Source organism: Mastigoproctus giganteus, chromosome 2 (assembly GCF_048544385.1).
Source record: "Mastigoproctus giganteus isolate SK-2022 chromosome 2, ASM4854438v1, whole genome shotgun sequence".
Classification (NCBI taxonomy): Eukaryota; Metazoa; Arthropoda; class Arachnida; order Uropygi; family Thelyphonidae; genus Mastigoproctus; species Mastigoproctus giganteus.
Window position 1 is genome coordinate 152,815,981 of NC_143576.1, and position 21,371 is coordinate 152,837,351.

Here is a 21,371-nt window from a genome sequence, read left to right on the forward strand (position 1 = left end):
CACCCCAGATGCCATTTTTATGTTTATCCTCAACAGTTTCTCCTCCACTTTCCTCTCAGTTATTACAAAATCATCTAGCTCACTGCCAGAGTTTAATTCACCTCTTGCATTCCCCTTCCTGAATAACTCCTCATGCGTGAATGTAGATGCAAAATACTCGTTTAGATTGTTAGCCACCTGAGCAGGATCATCAACAGTTGAACCATCAATATCCAGTGGACCAATCTGATTCAACCCTTTCCTTCTAGAGTTTACATAGGTAAAGAACATTTTCTGTTTTTCTTTGCATGCTTTTCCAAGGATTTCTCATAATCTGCCTTTGCCTCCCTAATCTCCTTTGTGACTTGGTTACAGACCAGCTTATATATATTATAGGTTTCCATGTCACCCATTAATTTGTATGTATCCCATGCATTTTTCTTCTCTGCCATATGTCTCATTAGTTCATCTGACATCGATTTAGGTCTAAACCTTGAACAATATTTCTTAGTTGGTATGTAAATCCTAGTAGCTTCCAAGATAAATCCTTTGAATGCTTCCCATTTTGAATTTGCTGTTGGTAACATCATCAGTTGGTCCCACTGTATAGAATTTAAATACTGTCTCAGACTGTCGTAGTCGCCTTTATGAAAGCAAAAACCCTTCCCTTTACCCATGATGGTAGTTACCTCTTTGAGTAAATCCCACTTCAGCACACTATGATTTCTGCCACCTAGTGGTTCCTTTATCTGCAGATTCTTAATGCATGAAGAATCACTACTGATAATCAGATTAAGGGTATTACTCCTTCTAGTTGCCTCCCGAACATGCTGATGTAGTAAACAATCATCCAATAAAGCCACAAAAGCCTTGCTAGTGTGCGAGTGACCAACCCACAAATTCCAGTCAATATCTGGGAAATAAAAATCCCCCATTATAAGACTCTCTGATTTACTGGCCCACTCTATTTCCCTGTACAGTTTCTTATTAGAGTCATTAGGCCTACTGTCAATTTTGATCTCCCAATGCTTATGTCACACCAAACTGACTTGACACTGCACTGCCCAGTGATGTCGACTGGCTTCACTTCCTTCGATTTTATGTGTTTTTTAACTAATAGCATAACCCCTCTTCCCTTCCTATCCTTTCTGTACACATTGTACTCCCCAAATTCCAGTTCTGCATTCCTTATATCTGTGTGACACCACATCTCTGATATCCCAACAATATCTGCCTTTGGTGTTTTGAGCAATACCTCAAATTCATCAAATTATTTACCAAACTCCTAGCATTGGTGTACACGCAAGTATACATGCACCTGTTCCTATTCTTAGCTACCCTAACACAACCCATATGTTTACTTGTATCACAATGACTCCCAGCAGTCTCTGAAATACCCTGCATCTTGTTTTCTAGGCTGCTGCTCATTCCAATAGAAGCAGTGCAAGAATCACTTTCACCTCTGCCTGTGGCTACTCTTAATCTATTAGTCCTTTATCCCCCCCCCCAAGCTAGCAGTTTTCCAACCCACCTAACACTGCCTCGATAGCATCAGAAAGTATTCTTGCACCCTTTCTATTTAAGTGTATCCCATCCCTGTAGAAGCAGTCTCTCCTGTTAAGAAGTACAGACCAGGCTGAAAAAAATTCTATGCCTTATATGAATTAAAATCATCATGCCTTCAATTCTCATATCATGAGAATTGAAGGCATGATGATTTTAATTCATATTATAATCAGTAGGTTTATATTATAATCATTCGCGATTGAGTGTTGAGAGAATAACAGTCCTACTAAAAAGGTATGAGGTTTTCTCTTATAATTTAATATTAAGAATTTATATACAAAGTAGTATTGTTTTTACAAACTTTTAAAATCCCATTAAAAATTTGCTATAGGGAACCTACTCACAGAGAAAACCCATCCATGGTTAAACTCCAGGTCTATTCAAAAGAGGACAGTCAAGTTAGTTAAAGGTTCTTCACAATTCACTCGACTCCCTGCTACACAGATATTGTTTCTGCTGCTTGTCTTTTATGTAGATATTTTCATAGGCCTGCTCTTCTGAATTAGCAATAATTCTGTAATTCCACCTCTTTCTTCCAGACCAATCCAAAGACATGCCCCAACTAGTTAACACATACATTCACAGTTTAACTTCAAACTTACCAAACTAACTTTATTCTTCATTTATTGTTTCTTTGGAGCAGCCCTTCTTCTTTCATATGTGTTTCCTAAAAATTAAATCTATGGAAACTCAAGTTCAATGTCAAAAAGTATTTCTATCAGTCCCTACACAGTTCTAGAATACTATGGTTTCTAATATGTTTTGTAGCTGGTATTACCACAGATCAGTCCTGTCAAGCTTTTTTTTTATAATTGCTACAATTGAGATTGACATTTTCGCCACATGAAAATCTTATGGTGGTTTTTTTTTTTTTTTTTTTTTTTTTTTTTTGTTCAAAAAGGAAAAAAAAAAAAAAAAAAAAAAAATGTAATGAAATAAATTATCCACACACATCATTTGCCACATGTGACAAATGGCAGCGGGGTTGGACAACACAGCCATAAATAAAGCAGTAATCAGTTCCTGACAAAATTTTTCAAGGTCTAAATGCCACCTAAAAAAAGTAGTCATTAAGTTTTTGAATAGCATAAAAAAAAAAAAAAAAAAAAGCTATTACACAGAAAACATCCTTGTGTCACTAAAAGCTTTTTAAATTTCTTTAAGTGACTGACTTTATATGTTAAATTAATTATAAATAAAGTAATTACTTCTTGCATGTCAAAACACAAATAAAAAAACAAGATAAATTACCAGGTTTTTTGCCCAAATTAGGATAGTCTGATTTACAAACACTGTGCATGTGAACAGAGCTTCCTAAGATAAGCAGTATGTTTCATGAATGAAGATGTTCTTCAAACACTTATTTATTTTTTTACTCTGATCAATTACAAATGAATGAATGCTGTAAATAAATAATTTAGCACTTCCATATTGTACTTTTGTTGGAAGTCATGCCAATCCTTGTCAAGGTACAGACTACAACCATAAAACAAAGAGCTTGCATCTGCTACACTGACCTATAAAATACCTTTCACCTGGCAGGATTTCTTCATGGCCACTAGTGATTAGATTTGTTGAGCCCCCAGTAATAACAACACATTGAGGAATGAGGAAGGAATGCCTAAATTTAACTAATTTAATTAATTAGTTAAATTAATTCATGAATTTGTTATAATTATAATTTTACCTTAAGGATTTATAGCTTTTTCCTTAACCAATTCACAAGTGAGTTTCCTGAACAAGCTCTGTGGAATAAGTTTCTTTAGGAAGTTTTGTAAAATTGAAACATTTATGCAGAAATGCTGTTACATATTGATTGATTATACGAAATTTTAGAAATCTTCAAGTACCGTGTTAATAGACGAGAAAAGAATAGCGAAAGCTTAAAAAGCGGTTCTCACCTTGAAATTAATCTGCGATGATTTACTTAGGTAGCGTGGTTGATGTTTAAGTTGAATTGTTAAATTGAAAAATTAAAAGGGAGGGAAGTAGGTAAAAGTTGACTGAGTTAAATGGGCGCAAGGAAACAGAAGTGTACACATCCAATCCTTGGTTGTCATCGAAATAAAAGAAAGAAGAATAATTAAAAACTATGTAAGTGAATCCGGTGAAGCCAATAGTCTTTACGAGGACTTTCGTTAGTTAAAGAACGTCTTCAGTTGGCAATGTGTGGGGAGAGAACGCGCGTGGTATTTTAAGAATAAAAAATTATACTCTCGTGATGCCTTTTTTTTTGACATGTGGGAACTTTAATCTCGAGAGGTTCCAAATTGGGGAAAGATTGAAGGGGAGTTTAGAATTTAGAATTTTTAGGTTAGAGTGGTGCTTGTACCATTTTCGATAACTAGAGCTTCATATTGAAGTATTCTGTAGCTGGATTTTAGTTTAACGATGGAAATGGCAGAATCGATGAGCGGGTTGTGGTTGTGAGTCTGGGCATGAGTTGTAAGTTCTGTGACAGATTGGTTAGACGTGAGACTATGGAAATGGTAGTATGCACGGGTGTTGGATGTTTTTGATGAGCCAAATTTGGTAGTGGTACTTCCGATATAACATGTGTTGCAGTTTGGTTGACAATTAATGAGCTATATAATATTATTAAGGTCGTTTGTAGAATATTTGTATGTGTCTTTATAGGTGCTGAAGAAGGATCCTAATTTGTTGTAGGTGGAAAAAACAAGGGAGATATCAGTGTTGTCAAATAGGCGTCGGAACTGTCCTGCTAGTTCATTGTGGTAAGGGAGGACTATGCGGATGTTAGTTTTATTTTTGTCTTTGGTTGGGATGTTGGATTTAATTTTATTTTTAGCGTTAAGGATTGTATTTAAAATGAGTTGGTGGGGGTAACCTCTGGATATAAATTTGTCGGTAATATACTGTATTTCATTGTGAAGGTCGGTGGGTGAGGAACTGTACTTTAGTGCATTGTGAATTTGGTTATATAAAACTGCCTTTTTAGTGTTTAGAGGGTGATGAGAAGCAAAATGTAAGTATTTACCGGTGTTTGTATTTTTCCTGAAAATTTTCGTATTTAATTTTGTGCCTGTTATATAGATAGTGAGATTAAGGAAATTTATCTGATTGTTCTGTCCAATTTCAAGGGTGAATTTAAGTCTATCATGTACAGAGTTAAGTTTTACGAAGAGGTTATTAATAATGGATCTGTTGCCCACTACAAGAATGTCGTCGGCATAGCGCATGTATAATTTTAGTTCGGGGGAAAGGGGTGTAGAATTTGGCTTTCAATGGCGGCTAGGAGATTTCGGACAATGAGGCCGAAATCCCTAGTCCCATTGGTAAGCCATATATTTGTTGGAAGATTTTTTCGTTGAATCTAAAAAATCTTGCTTCTAATAGAAGGGTGGTGAGTTCAAGGATATGGTCTATAGAAAGGGAGGTACGTTTTGTTAAGGTATCGTCTGCTTCTAAGAACTTGCGTAAGGCTTGTAAAGTAAATGGAATATGGACATTTGTGTAAAGAGAAGGGAAGTAACGTCATAGGAAGCTAGGATGTTTGTATCGGATATTGTGATATTATTAATTTTTTGAAAAGCTTGATTGGTGTTATTGATCTTGAATGTGGAAAATTTAGTAAGGGGGGTTATAATTTTTACCAGGAAGGAGAATAAATTAGCGAAAGCTGAATTGCTATATGATACAATTGGTCTTAAAGGGTGGTCTGCTTTGTGTAACTTGATAATCCCAAACATGTGGGGGAGGATGTTATTGCGGATTCCAATTTGCTGTAGTGTGGAAAGGTTGATTTCCTTATTTTGCCTGAGTTTCCTGAGAATTATGTCGAGTTTATTTTTGAGTCTTACGATGTTATGGTTATTTACATTTATGTATGTGTTTGGGTCTGCTAAGATGATTCTAATTTTTCAGTGTAGGTGTCTTTATCTATAATAACAATCGTGTCACCTTTATCGGCTTTTTGAATAATAACGTTGGAAGTTTTACTGAGTTTGTGTAAATCCATAAGCTGTTGTTTTTTTATATTAGAGCAGGAAGAAAGTTTGGTATTAATAATACTATTTGTTTGGTGCATTAGACGCCATTTATCGGGATGATGTTCGAGTTTGGACTGGAGTTCAACAATGCAGTCTTTTATAGGATAATGTTGATTTTTGATGGCAAAATTAAAGCCATATTCCAGGCCAGAAAGTTCAGCGGGTGTAAAAGATCTGAAAGAGAGGTTAACGGTGGTGATTTTTGCGGGGGAACGAGTCGTGAGGGAATTCCATTTTTTATTATGTCTTTGTATTATTTCTTGGTTTTAAGCTTTCGCTATTCTTTTCTAGTCTATTAACATGGTACTTGAAGATTTCTAAAATTTCGCATTGTCAAATTTAATAAGATATTTTTAACGGTAATAATCGCCACCTTATCTGCACCGCTCCTCCACCCCTCGACGTGGGCACCTGTACGTGGTGAGGGGACCTCCCAGTGATGCTGCTGGACTTCCAGACTAGCATCACTGGGATCCAATCCCCACAACCAAGGTTCCAGGCTTACATCAATGGAATCCGGCGTGTTTGCCGTGCGCTGCGACCCGTGGAAATTCGGAAAGGGGGATCCTGGTGGTTGAGGGGCCCAGCTTCAATACACCACTTTGGCCCCTGCTTCAACAAGATGGGAGGTCCTGGAAGGTCCGGCTAGGATCAATCGGCCAGTAGGCTCGCCTGCGAGGGTCAACCGTGTCAATGCCACGCCCCTACCCTCATGGTCCGAGGGACAGGATTCAGGCTGGCGGCGGTGCGGGTATAGTGTCTTGGTAGCCCTGGCGTCCCACTCCCGAGCGCATTTATTGCATGCCGGGTAGTGGGCGTCCCTTTGGGCTCTGTGGTGGGTGGGAAGCCCGGGCACTGAACCACTTCAAAACTTCATGAATCCTGATGAACATATTCCTTCAGGGGCCCCAACCCGGTCCCTATCTGAAAATAATGACGGAGAGGCAGATAGCATTATTGCTACAAAGAGGCAGCGAACCGAACTGCCATCAGGGCCTGTCCCAAGGTTCTTAATAATGCATTCCACCAACGAAACACCGATTGGTAAAATGTCACCCTTTTTTATACAAAAAGGGTTGGATGGGTTAGCAGGTACACCCAAGTCAGTTAAGAGGCTCCGTTCTGGGGACCTCTTGATTGAAACAAAAAATGACAGGCAGTCTGAACATCTACTCCGAGTGACACCACACAACACTAAATTCATCGAGAGGTGTCATTTCGGAGTGGGACCTTCTCGACGCCACCGAGGAGGAAATCTGCTCCGAATTAAAACCACAGGGAGTTACTGCCGTCAAGAGAATCACTGCGCAAAGGGATGAGAAAATTGTTAAAACCAGGAGTGTTATCCTGACTTTTAACTCTCCCAAACCTCCTGATGAGATTAAAGCTGGCTACATCAACTGTCCAGTGTGTCCATATGTTCCAAACCCTTTACGGTGTTTTAAATGCCAGAAATATGGACATTCTCAAATGGCCTGCCGTGGAGTCCTTGCATGTGCTCGATGTGGTGCAAAGGACCACGAAACAACAGCATGTTCAGCCACGAAACCCACCTGCATTAACTGTGAAGGCGAACACCCGGCCTACTCACGAGCATGCCAGAGGTGGAAAGAAGAAAAAGAAATTCAACAGCTGAAGGCAGAGCTAAACATATCGTACCAGGAGGCAAGGAAAGCAGTGAAACCTCTTAACATCAAAAAACCTACCTACGCCCAGAAGGTAGCAGGGAGGTGTTCGATTGGGACTCAGACGGACATGTCCGTCCCTCCAAAAGAATCATTTACTCCCATCGCACGTTACCTTTTAAGCTCCCAAAAACCTGCACAGAAGGACCAATCAGCTGCCACTCCTATATCGGTACCTCCTAATGCTCCACAAATAACAAAAGCAAATACAAAAGAAAAGAATAAGAAAGGTGAAATACCACCTAGTATCCAAGAAAACATGGATGTCGAGCAGGAGGTACAAGAAGACTCAGTTTTGGAGCTCTTTGCTGAGGAGGAAATGGACACTGGACAGCGTCCGTACTTCCCCAGGAAGGAGAAGGCCAGAACTGAAAAAGGTAAGCCCTCAGCACCTCAGAAGCCCCCTGATGGACCCACCAAGCCAAAATAATGGCTAAATTCCTAAAGTGGAACTGTCGTGGATTCCGGCAAAATACTGATGACATCAAGGCACTCTTGCAAAAGCACAAACCAGCTTGCTTTTGCATACAGGAGACTTATTTAAAGGCTAATGACGACCCCACTATGCATAACATTACCATCATTCGTAAGGATAGAATTGTGGATGGTCCTGCTCACGGAGGAGTCGCAATCCTCATCGGCAACCAGATCCCATTTCAGCCTTTGCAGCTTACAACTAGCATTGAGGCTGTAGCAATTCGCCTTACGGTGGGATTCTTATTAACTGTCTGCTCTCTTTATTTGCCACCTGGGACTGACATCTGCCAGAAAGACCTTGATGATCTCGTAATGCAGTTGCCTCCCCCTTTCCTACTTCTTGGGGACTTTAATGGACATAACATCCTGTGGGGTAGTGCTAGCATTAATAGAAGGGGAAGAGTCATAGAGCGTATGCTCATTGACAATGACCTCTGCCTTCTTAATGTGGGAACAAACACCTTTTTCCACATGCCTACCCGTACGTTTTCTGCCATTGATCTTTCTATCAGCTCGCCTTCTCTTCTCCCTTCGCTTACTTGGGAGGTAGAAATGAACCCGTATGGAAGTGATCGCTTCCTCGTGATAACCACATTAATTACTGGGAGACCTTGTCTTCCTGTCACGTTACCGCGGTGGAAGTTTGATCAGGCTGACTGGAGTGCCTTTCAACACCTGGCAAAGTTTGACAACTCTGCAGTCAGTCAGGAGCCTATCAATGATGCAGTTATGTACATAACAGAAAATATTGTCCATGCAGCTGCAACTGCGATTCCAAAGACATCCACGCAGTTTCCTCCCTTTCCAAAACCATGGTGGAATCCAGAATGCACAGCAGCTAAAAAGGCTCAAAACAAAGCCTGGGGAATATTTCGACGATATCCTACCACGGACAACCTATTAGCATTTAAACGTGCACGAGCCAAAGCACGCTACATCCGCCGTCAGAGTCAAAAGGAATCGTGGATCCGTTTCACATCATCCGTTACCCAGACGACCAGCACTAAGGTGGTCTGGGAAAAAATCCGGAAAATGAAAGGAAAATACACAGCACACCCCTCATCGGTCCTTGAATATAATGGATGTACTATTGCAGACTCTACTGCAATAGCCAATGCTCTTGGGGAAACATTTTCTAACATCATCTTACTCCCCAGAGTTTCTGGTCTTAAAGCGCAACGCTGAAAAACAGGCCCTTAGATTCACATCGAAGGGCTCCCACCCATACAATGGGCCATTTAATATCCATGAGCTGAAAACAGCACTTGCCCGTACAAAGGCTACCGCTGTTGGACCAGACAACATCCATTATGAAATGATCAAACATCTTTCACCAGAATCCATGGACCATCTGCTCTTCCTGTACAACAGAATCTTCCTCTTAGAGCACTTTCCGGAAACCTGGCGCAAGGCAACTATTCTTGCTTTTGCTAAGCCAGGAAAGGATCCTAAATATCCAAAAAACTATCGTCCTATTGCTCTGACCAGCTGTCTGTGCAAAATATTGGAGAGAATGGTCAATGCTTGGCTCTTATGGTATTTAGAATCAAATGACCTTCTCTCCTGCTTTCAGTGCGGCTTCCGAAGAAATAGGTCCACATTGGACCACTTAGTTAGACTGGAAACATCTATCCGAGATGCTTTCCTAAAAAGAGAACATTTGGTGTCCATCTTCTTTGACATGGAAAAAGCGTACGACACAACTTGGAGATTTGGTATTTTAAAAGACCTTTACAATCTCGGTCTAAGAGGTCACCTTCCTGTTTTTATTAAAAATTTTTTATCCTGCCGTTATTTCCAAGTTCGTGTAGGATCCTCCCTTTCGCGGCCCTTTTGCCAAGAGGAGGGGGGGTACCACAAGGATCTGTTTTAAGTGTCATGCTTTTTGCCATTAAAATAAACTCTATTTCCGAACAACTTCCTCCAACTAAAACAGTGCACTCTACGTCGATGACTTCAGTATATTTTCTCAATCATGCAATATGAGGGTTATTGAGAGACAACTGCAACAAGCTATTGACCGTCTTAACTCCTGGGCCACGGCCAATGGTTTCAGGTTCTCACCGGAGAAGACCGTTTGCGTCCATTTTTGCCGCAAACGTAACCTCCACCCTGAGCCTGAATTACGACTTGGACAAAGCACCATTCCAGTCTTATCAGAGACGAAATTCCTGGGACTCATTTTTGACAAAAAGCTTACATTTGTCCAACATATTCGTCACCTACGCACAAAGTGCACGAGAGGGCTTAACATTCTCCGCTCTCTTTCTTCTACCTCTTGGGGTGCAGACCGATGCACTCTACTCCGCTTATACCGTGTGCTAATACGCTCAAAATTGGATTATGGGTCTCAGGTCTATTTATCTGCCAGAAATAGCGCTGTTCGTTGGCTTGACCCCGTCCATCATCAAGCCATCCGTATTGCTACTGGTGCTTTTAGAACTTCGCCTGTCCAAAGTCTGTATGCCGAAGCAAATGAACCATCTTTGTCGCTTCGGCGAATGCAGTTGTCTCTGCAATATGCCTTCAAGCTGAAGTCCCTACCACACCATCCCACGTGGACATCCGTTTTCGAGCCACGATGGGAAAATCTTTATAACACACGACGTACTGCCAATCGGCCATTCGGCATTCGTGTTCAAGAGCTACTCAATAAGCTTAACATATCGGTAGACAAGGTTGCTCAGTCACCAAAGGAGCCCCTTCCACCCTGGCATGCACAAACACCAGCATGTGACTTCTCGCTCAAACTTGCGACGAAGTCTAATACTCCAGCCTCTGTCTACCTACCTTCAGCTCTATTCACAACACCGTGCAGAACATTCTGACTTCTTGCCAGTTTACACAGACGGCTCGAAGTCAGAATCGTATGTGGGGTCTGCTGCTGTTTTTCCAGATAAAACCATATCAGAGCAGATACCCGTTAACTGCAGCATTTACACTGCAGAGCTGCATGTGATAGAGTTAGCTCTAGATCACATAAGAAAACACCGATACCAAAGGTGTATTATATATGCAGATTCAATGAGTGCACTGCAAGCTTTATCAGCGGTGTCACGCACTAATCACCCAACCCTGTCCCGAATTCAGCAGATAATATACAATCTCTATACAAGTGGATTCTATATCCGCTTCTGCTGGATCCCCAGTCACATCGGGATTAGAGGAAATGATTTGGCTGACAATGCAGCCAAATCGGCAGCCCTGATGGATAATCTTGACCTGTTAGTCCCCTATACAGACTACAGGCAAGTGATCCGTAGTAACCTGCATTCTCAGTGGCATGATTCGTAACATCGCCTGGTTACTACGAACAAGCTGTGTCGAATTAAGCCTGTGATCCATCCTTGGCGGTCTAGCTTCCGCAGGGATCGCAAGGAGGAAGTTGTTCTTGCTCGGCTCCGCATAGGACACTGTCATTTAACACACTCCTTTTTGCTGAGGGCTGATGACCCTCCTATGTGTGAGCAATGCGACACCATTTTAACCGTCCAACACATTTTATGTGATTGTTCCAGTTTTATAAATGCTCGTTTTACTGCTTTTACCCATCTGACTGAGCCATATACACTCAGTCAGATTTTAAATGACAACGACAATGTGTCAGCAGTGTTTAAATTTTTAAAGTTGATCAATATGTAACACTCATATGAAATTTACAATTTGCTTTTATCATTGTTCTGATTTTATTTATTTATATGATTGTATGTATTTTTAGGCGAAGTAACATTTTTACAAGTTACCAGTCTTACCTTTTTATATTTTAACATTTTCCTGGCGCTGCTGTTTTTGCGCCACAAAAATCAAATCAATCAATCAATCAACCTGTGTGTAGACATTGTAAAGCAATTTTAACTATCCGTCATATTTTAGTCGAATGTACATATTTTAATAATGAACGCTGTTCATATTTTAACCATCTGTCTGAGCCTTATACACTCAGGCAGATTTTATCCGACGATGACAATGTGTCAGATATATTCAGATTTTTACAACTGATTAATCTACATAGTTTTATTTAGACTGCCCTCATGTTTAACATATTGTAAATGTTTTATGCCATATTTTTGTTTATAATATATTAACTAGATATGCTATTTTATATTTTTACATATTTATATTTTATTACCCTAGACTTGGCGCACGATAGCCTTAGTTGCTGATGCGCCATTAAACTTCCAAAAATAACCAACCAACAAACCGCTCCTCCAATTTTAATTTTAATTTTTTCACATTCCTTATTCTCCCCGATGCCTTTAGACATGTCTAATAATCATAAAAAAACTCAACTAACCAGCACACTCATCAAATATTTTTCCAATAAGTTACACATTGCCTTTTCACAAAAATGTCTCCACCACAATATCATCCCCAAATTTGCCCGCATTTTTCCTAAAAATAATTGCAAAAAATATCCACATATCGTACACCGCACATCTATTATGATCATCCGTGAAGAAATCAGGAAGAGATATAATAAAAAATATAGCCTTTTAAATAGTATACACCAACTCAGATTTTACCTTAAAAAAGAAATGACCCCTCATGACTGGATCGAGTTCACCAACAAAAACAATATATGTATTAATGCTACCAACCAAGAAATAATTCAAAGACATAATAAAAAATGGAATTCCCTCACGACTCGTTCCCCCGCAAAAATCACCACCGTTAACCTCTCTTCCAGATCTTTTACACCCGCTGAACTTTCTGGCCTGGAATATGGCTTTAATTTTGCCATCAAAAATCAACATTATCCTATAAAAGACTGCATTGTTGAACTCCAGTCCAAACTCGAACATCATCCCGATAAATGGCGTCTAATGCACCAAACAAATAGTATTATTAATACCAAACTTTCTTCCTGCTCTAATATAAAAAAACAACAGCTTATGGATTTACACAAACTCAGTAAAACTTCCAACGTTATTATTCAAAAAGCCGATAAAGGTGACACGATTGTTATTATAGATAAAGACACCTACACTGAAAAATTAGAATCATCTTAGCAGACCCAAACACATACATAAATGTAAATAACCATAACATCGTAAGACTCAAAAATAAACTCGACATAATTCTCAGGAAACTCAGGCAAAATAAGGAAATCAACCTTTCCACACTACAGCAAATTGGAATCCGCAATAACATCCTCCCCCACATGTTTGGGATTATCAAGTTACACAAAGCAGACCACCCTTTAAGACCAATTGTATCATATAGCAATTCAGCTTTCACTAATTTATTCTCCTTCCTGGTCAAAATTATAACCCCCCTTACTAAATTTTCGACATTCAAGATCAATAACACCAATCAAGCTTTTCAAAAAATTAATAATATCACAATATCCGATACAAACATCCTAGCTTCCTATGACGTTACTTCTCTTTACACAAATGTCCATATTCCATTTACTTTACAAGCCTTACGCAAGTTCTTAGAAGCAGACGATACCTTAACAAAACGTACCTCCCTTTCTATAGACCATATCCTTGAACTCACCACCCTTCTATTAGAAGCAAGATTTTTTAGATTCAACGAAAAAATCTTCCAACAAATATATGGCTTACCAATGGGACTAGGGATTTCGGCCTCATTGTCCGAAATCTACCTAGCCGCCATTGAAAGCCAAATTCTACACCCAATTTCCCCCGAACTAAAATTATACATGCGCTATGCCGACGACATTCTTGTAGTAGGCAACAGATCCATTATTAATAACCTCTTCGTAAAACTTAACTCTGTACATGATAGACTTAAATTCACCCTTGAAATTGGACAGAACAATCAGATAAATTTCCTTAATCTCACTATCTATATAACAGGCACAAAATTAAATACGAAAATTTTCAGGAAAAATACAAACACCGGTAAATACTTACATTTTGCTTCTCATCACCCTCTAAACACTAAAAAGGCAGTTTTATATAACCAAATTCACAATGCACTAAAGTACAGTTCCTCACCCACCGACCTTCACAATGAAATACAGTATATTACCGACAAATTTATATCCAGAGGTTACCCCCACCAACTCATTTTAAATACAATCCTTAACGCTAAAAATAAAATTAAATCCAACATCCCAACCAAAGACAAAAATAAAACTAATATCCGCATAGTCCTCCCTTACCACAATGAACTAGCAGGACAGTTCCAACGCCTTTTTGACAACACTGATATCTCCCTTGTTTTTTCCACCTACAACAAATTAGGATCCTTCTTCAGCACCTATAAAGACACATACAAATATTCTACAAACGACCTTAATAATATTATATAGCTCATTAATTGTCAACCAAACTGCAACACATGTTATATCGGAAGTACCACTACCAAATTTGGCTCATCAAAAACATCCAACACCCGTGCATACTACCATTTCCATAGTCTCACGTCTAACCAATCTGTCACAGAACTTACAACTCATGCCCAGACTCACAACCACAACCCGCTCATCGATTCTGCCATTTCCATCGTTAAACTAAAATCCAGCTACAGAATACTTCAATATGAAGCTCTAGTTATCGAATGGTACAAGCACCACTCTAACCTAAAAATTCTAAATTCTAAACTCCCCTTCAATCTTTCCCCAATTTGGAACCTCTCGAGATTAAAGTTCCCACATGTCAAAAAAAAAGGCATCACGAGAGTATAATTTTTTATTCTTAAAATACCACGCGCGTTCTCTCCCCACACATTGCCAACTGAAGACGTTCTTTAACTAACGAAAGTCCTCGTAAAGACTATTGGCTTCACCGGATTCACTTACATAGTTTTTAATTATTCTTCTTTCTTTTATTTCGATGACAACCAAGGATTGGATGTGTACACTTCTGTTTCCTTGCGCCCATTTAACTCAGTCAACTTTTACCTACTTCCCTCCCTTTTAATTTTTCAATTTAACAATTCAACTTAAACATTAACCACGCTACCTAAGTAAATCATCGCAGATTAATTTCAAGGTGAGTGCCGCTTTTTAAGCTTTCGCTATATTGATTGATTTTAATTTGATTGCCCATCATTAAAATAAAATTACTGTCAAAAATGAAACCACAATTTGTTTAATTGGAAAAAAATAAAATAATTTAAAAAAAATTAAAAAAACTCATGGTTAATTATTTTTTCTAAGCAATAATATCAATTTCTATGACTCAGAAATTGATGAAAGAGAATTTCAGTTTTTGTAAACCAAAATCTGTCAAAAATGGCTGACAGTGCAATGTCAAACTTTTAAAGTTGTTTTAATGTTGCCATGTATTAAAACCATTTCTGTTATTATTATATTAGTTGGAAACAGATAGAAGATGGCAGCATGTACAGTAAACCCCCGCTATTCGTGGTATCTGTATTCGCGGTCGTCGATTTAATATAAAATGAAACCTAAAAAAATGTGAATTTTAAAGCGCCGTGAACCTTTTCCGCCATAAAAAACATGGGCGTGGCTAAAATTATCTTTCCCAGTCAAAACAGCGCTCAGTGGGTGGGGGAGAGGGGTGACAAAATCGCCAGCGTGGATGTTTCTCGTTAATTCTTGTTCAGTATGTGCTATGCGCTTGTCATGGAAGGTTTCGTCGTTTGCTTTTAATTTATATGCTCATAAATTGAATGAATTTATCAATTTATAAATTGATATGCTTACAAAAGTGATAAATCTACCGTTTTGCTGTGTAAAACAGACTTTTTCGAGTGTGTTAACGGAAGAAAGTGACTTTATGGTGGAAAAGTGCTTTCTAACTCATACAAAAATATGGCTACGAATAACAAGGGAAATGTGAAAAGATCAAAGAAGGTGATGACTAGCGAATAAAATTGAGTTATTAGACAAAATTTCTAATGGTGAAAGTGTCTCCTCAGTGGCAAAACATTATGAAATCAATGAGTCAACGGTACGATCAATCAAGAAATCGGAAGAAAAAATCCGCCATAGTTTCCGTGAAAACGCACTAATTGCTTCAAAAATTTGCTCTGTAACTCGCCAGGTGGGAAGGAACAGCAGTGCGTAGCACACGCTTCTTGATTAGACCGGGGTTCGAGCCCGTCACCACCAAATATGGAGAATGCGGAAAGGTCAGCGAATGACCACCGCATATCCTGGAGCAATATGGCCTTAGTTGCTAATGCTCCTAAAAACCAAATAACAAACAAACAGTTGTGTAACTCGTGATGTTAAATTAGAAAAAATGGAAAAAGCTTTAAATCTGTGGATAGAAGACCGAACTCAAAATAAAATTCCGTTAAATTCACTCATCATTCGTGAAAAGGCAAAACTCCTTTATCAACACTTTAGCGAAACTGGTGATAGCACTGGCGGGATAAGTTTTTTTAGCTAGCAAAGGCGCTGGTTTGAAAGATTTGTTTGAAATTTCTAATAAATATTACATTTAATATTAAATTTTCTTATTTTCAATTCGATGCCATATGCTTGCATTTCACTATGTACATAGTCATATTATGAAGGTACATATAATACATACATAGACAAAATTTTAGACTAGTTTTTCTTATATATTTCATACTTTGGAACGGAACCCCTTTATTACTATGGGAGCCATAACTCAGTATTCGCGGCATTTCTCAGGAACATAACCCCCGCGAATAGCAGTGGTTTACTGTACTGGAAAATTTTCAAGACAATTCGGACACATTATCAAAAATGGTCTTCAAAAGCATAGATCTGCGTATGTATTTCCCGGAGCCCACACATGAAAAATGTAGATCAACATGCTCACTCCTGAAAGGATTAAGATTTGAAATTGAGCTTAAAAACATTTTATTGAAAATTGATCTAAGTCTTATTTAACATTGATGTATTTCTGTTAATACTCAGACCATTTTTGTTCATTAGAACCTAATGTTAATCACTTGGAAAAGGAATTGCCACCAGATGCTGGTTCTCAGTCAAATTCCACAATCTCAAAAGAAAAAACAGTAAGTTATAGTAAATATTTGCTTTTGTGGTTACAAATTTGGATTAGGATTGTAATGTAGTCCTCCTTCTACCTCTTTGTAACACTTCATAATACAAGATCATCCCTTCACAAAACCATATTTGGCTTTCTTGTAATCTCATTACTATCCAGGTGATTGTGCACTGCACTACATCTTTAATCATAGATGCCATAATTTTTCCTGTCACAGAAGTTAAACTTGCAGATCTGCAATTGCCCCGATCACTCTTTAAACCCCCCCTCGTTTGTATATAGAAGTGGGGGGAATATTTGTACCTAGATCTAATATAGTTGGGGAAGGATGTTATGTGGTGATTTTCCATTTAGTAATGATCACTCGTATCATGTGAATATTAAGATAGTTTTTTTCAGTTAATAACTAAATTCCTATATATTAAGGTTCCCAAAACATCACCTTAATGTATAGGAATTTGGCTATATTGTGCAACTGAAGAGTGGAAATGTACAAATATTGTAATTTTAGTAATGACCACTCTTATATCATGTGAACTGGAGTAAGTCAAGTTTCAAAGAGAGGAAGTCAAAGAGCATGAAGCATTTTAAGCACAGTTGGGAGCACAATAGAGGCAACAGATGAATTTGGCAGAATAGGGCAGAGATATTTTAAGTTAGAGAAGATCGAAAAGAGGAGATTCCAAATTACTAAGTCTCTCTTTCTCTCTCTCTCTCTCTCTCTCTCTCTCCCTCCCTCCCTCCCATTGCAATTGCAATTACTTCTACTCTTTCTAAAGTAATGGAGAAATCAATTAACCGCCAACTCTTAAACTACCTAGAAACCTTCCATCTGATCAATGATTGCCAGTATGGATTCCGTCAGTGTTGATCCACTGGTGATATTCTGGCTTATGTTACCCATTTATGGACTAATTCAATGGAAAGGTTCGGTGAAACACAAGTAGTTGCTCTTGACATCTCAAAGGCTTTTGATCGTATTTGGCATAAAGGTCTTTTAAACAAGCTTCCATCTTATAGTTTGGAAACTCTTTTTAGTAATTGGTTATCCAGTTTTCTCTCTGATCGCTCACTGAGGGTGATGGTAGATGGCTCTCTGTCTTCTAACTTCTCCCCTAATGCCGGTGTCCCCCAAGGTTCAGTTCTTTCCCCTACTCTTTTCCTTTTGTATATTAATGACCTTCTTCCATTGACTGGAAATCCTATCCATAGTTTTGCCGATGATAGCACATTGCATTCCACTTTCCATTTTGAGAAACCTTGTCCTGGTCAATCAGCTTCAAGTTCTCGAAAATCTGCTACCAATTCCTTAAATGCCGATCTTCAGGTAATTCTCTAGTGAGGCAAAGACAATTTATTTGATTTCAACCCTTCTAAAACTCAGTCTTGTCTTATATCTCGCAAAAAGGATTCTTCTGCTTCTATGCTTATCTTTAGTGACACTCTGATTTCTAGGCAAAATGATATATCTCTTTTGGGGATTACCCTGACTTCTAATCCCTCTTGGCACAAGCACATTACAAATATTGCTTCCTCTGCATCTAAAAAACTTGGTTTTCTCTTTCGCTCTTGGCGTTACTTTTCTTCCAAACAGCTGCTCACTCTGTATAAATCGCAAATCCACCCTGCCATGGAATATTGTTCCCACATCTAGGGTGGTGCCCCCAAAACCTCTCTCAGACTTCTTGATTCCATTCAGAAGAGGGCAGTTAGGTTAATTAATGATTTATCTCTAACAGAGTCTCTTCACTCGCTCTCTCATAGACGTACTGTTTCTGCTGCATACCTCTTCTACAGATACTTCCATGGGCACCGTTCTTCTGAATTGGCTTCTATAATTCCCGCTCACTCTTTCAAAACAGTCCGAACACGTGCCGCCACCAGCCAACATCCATTTACTGTCCAACCTCAAACCCACAGAACCAACTTTTCATCTTCCTCATTTATTCATTCAACTGCCATTTTCTGGAACAACCTTCCTTCATACGTATTTTCCTGAAAATTACAATCTACAGAAGTTCAAGTCCAATGTCAACAAATATCTTCTTTCGTCTTCTCAACCTCCAACCCAAGCATGGTACTAAGTACTATAGGTTCTAATACCTCTCGTGTTTGGGGTTCACATTAAAAAATAAATAAATAAATAAAAATTTAAAGTTTTAAATCTCCCCTACTTCAAGTCTGAAATTGTCAGTTACATTTCTAAAAATTGCATGTTAGCACCTAAAAAAATTTGGGACTTCAAATAGTATTCTATAGTGATCCATTTGATGTACATATGGTCTAGCAAATTTCCAACCTTTTTAAAAAAAATTCTAAAGTTTTATCTTCCATTTTTTTCAACAAACATTCAAATCATTTTCATTCATGCTTTAACAAACTAAATTTCGTTTTCAGCTGGTTTCTTTCAACAACTCTCATTCTTTTTGTTTTTTGTTTTTTTTTCCCCAACCCATAACTACATTTTCAGTTATAATAATAGGATCCTGTGTATGACCAGCAGACTAGCAACTAAAATCCAAAACTGAAATCATTGTTGGAAGATAATTCAGATAATGTTGCTTTAAAATAAGGAAATATGATATGTGGCATAAAGTTTAAGCTAAAAATTTAAATTAAAATAAAATTGGTTATTCTAAAATAAAAAAAAATATAAGGAAGGGTAAATTTTGTGGATAAAGGTAAATTAATTATCAAATTTTTGCAGTCTTTCAACAATAACGTGTTGCATATGCTGATGCATGCATCAAAAATCCATACAAAATGCTTGTAGCTTTGAATGTAGAGAATATACTGGTAATTATTCATATAATTCTCCAGTTCAAGGATGGATGCAGTTCTGTACAATTGTTCAACAAATAATTGCAACACTGTTTTTCTGTCAAACTGGAGAAAACTATTCAGGAGATAATATGAGATGATTCAAGAAGCTTGTTAACCAATACTTTCAAAAGATCAGTGGTATTTAAGTAGTGATGAAGCATTTTAAGGAAGGACCAGAAAAGAAATGACGAACCAAGCAGTGTTGCGATAGATTCAAAAATCACAAGAGCAGCACAACTGTTAAAGGAAGACAGAAGGCTATCATTGCTAGGATTGATAGCCAAGTGTTCTATGAACAGTGTCAATATTGTGATATATGGCATTAAGCATGTTCTGTGTTTGTTGCATGCAGGTTCTGCATACCTTACAGATGAGCAAAAATAAAAGCAAGTTGAAATCTGTCAATTTGTGACACAGATGGAACAAATCCTCGGTTGTCACTTGTGATGAATCATAGATATCACATTATGATCCAGAGACTTAGTAATATTCCAGCATTTAGAAATATTAACATTTAAACCTACATCTTGAGTGTTATGCTGGTTTGGAATCCTCATTTCAGGAAGGATGTGGATCTTCTGGAAGAGATGTAGTGAAAAGTAACAAGGTTAGTTTGATATAAAGAAATTATTGTAGGGGAAGACTTCAGTTTTGTTGGTCACAAGATCTCAGGATGAGACATTTACAGCATTATTAATACCAATATTCTTCCTTATATTTTCATTTAAGGACTTCATTGTGGTAATTGATTTGAGTAAAATAAATAATGGGGATGTACTTCAGCATATATACATTTACATGTCTTCACTGTGTCCATCCATTTGCCTGATAACAACTTGACTTCCACTGGCTAAATTTTCAAAGAAATTTTGTGTTTCGGTTTTTTATAAAGATTTGTAGTGCTGTCCAAAATTCTTCCCCTTATTCTCCCCATATACTGTATATTATTATTATTATTATCTGTTTATTTCATAAGAGGAAACTAACCCAGGACAGCAAAGTGCCAGGAGTGTAGCTGAAGCACTGGATATTATGTTTTGTTTCCTTGCAGTGGCAGATGTACAGAAACAAAACTTCTCGCTTCACACAGAAAAGTTTTTTTTTTTTTTTTTTTTTTGTTTCTTTTTAAATCGTGAATTAATATTTGCTGATACACCTGAAATGTAATGCACTGTGTACATTTAGCTTGTTTCTTTTTGCAGTTGACACAAGCTAGAAATTATGCTTAAATTATTAAAGAATATTTGTAGAATGGATATAAGAAAATTCTTTTTCTTATTATTTTTTATGCCATATTTTTATTAACTGTTGAAATAAAATATCCACCTGGAACTAGTGAGTTTATATAATATAAGGAAGGGTAGGGAAAATACCTGAATGGAACCAGGTTGGTTTTTTTTTTTTTTTAATAAGTTTTTATTGAATAAGACTGGCTTTTTTTCATTGATGTCACTTTATTACTACCTTCTCATATTTTCATTTAAGTATATCCTTTTTATCGAAATTTTTAAAATAAAAATAATTACTAAAATTGTTTATTAATAGTATTACACTGGAAACATATAGTTAACATAGATGGAACATAAATCGTGACGCAGGAAATTATTACATAGTAATACAAGTAATGAAGCTATAAAATATCGTTAATATGATTTTTGGACTAGAATATATTGCAAGGATATTAGTTTCTTGGATGTTGTGTTTATTTGTAAGTTATTTTTGAAGTTTATGGCCCATCAAACCTCAATTTTTGTTACATTTCTTATAAAATATGGAACCAGAAATATGGGTGCAACTTATTTGCAAATTTAATCCAAAGCTTGAGATTTCTATTAAGGCTATGGAAATGTTGATATTTCACATTAGAAGTTAACTTCAACATTTTTATTTGTCTGTCTGGCTTTTGC

The 21,371-nt window shown here is 37.7% G+C and overlaps 1 protein-coding gene across 3 annotated transcripts in view; it reads left to right on the top strand.

Annotated features, from left to right (window-relative positions):
* LOC150089668 (uncharacterized) overlaps positions 1-21,371 on the top strand; it is a 316,209-nt gene that overhangs the window by 252,565 nt on the left and 42,273 nt on the right. For all 3 annotated transcript variants that reach the window (XM_090368725.1, XM_090368724.1, XM_090368726.1), the window contains exon 8: positions 16,566-16,648. In XM_090368725.1, the coding sequence (XP_090224851.1) occupies positions 16,566-16,648 (83 nt within the window). The remainder of the gene's footprint in view (positions 1-16,565; positions 16,649-21,371) is intronic.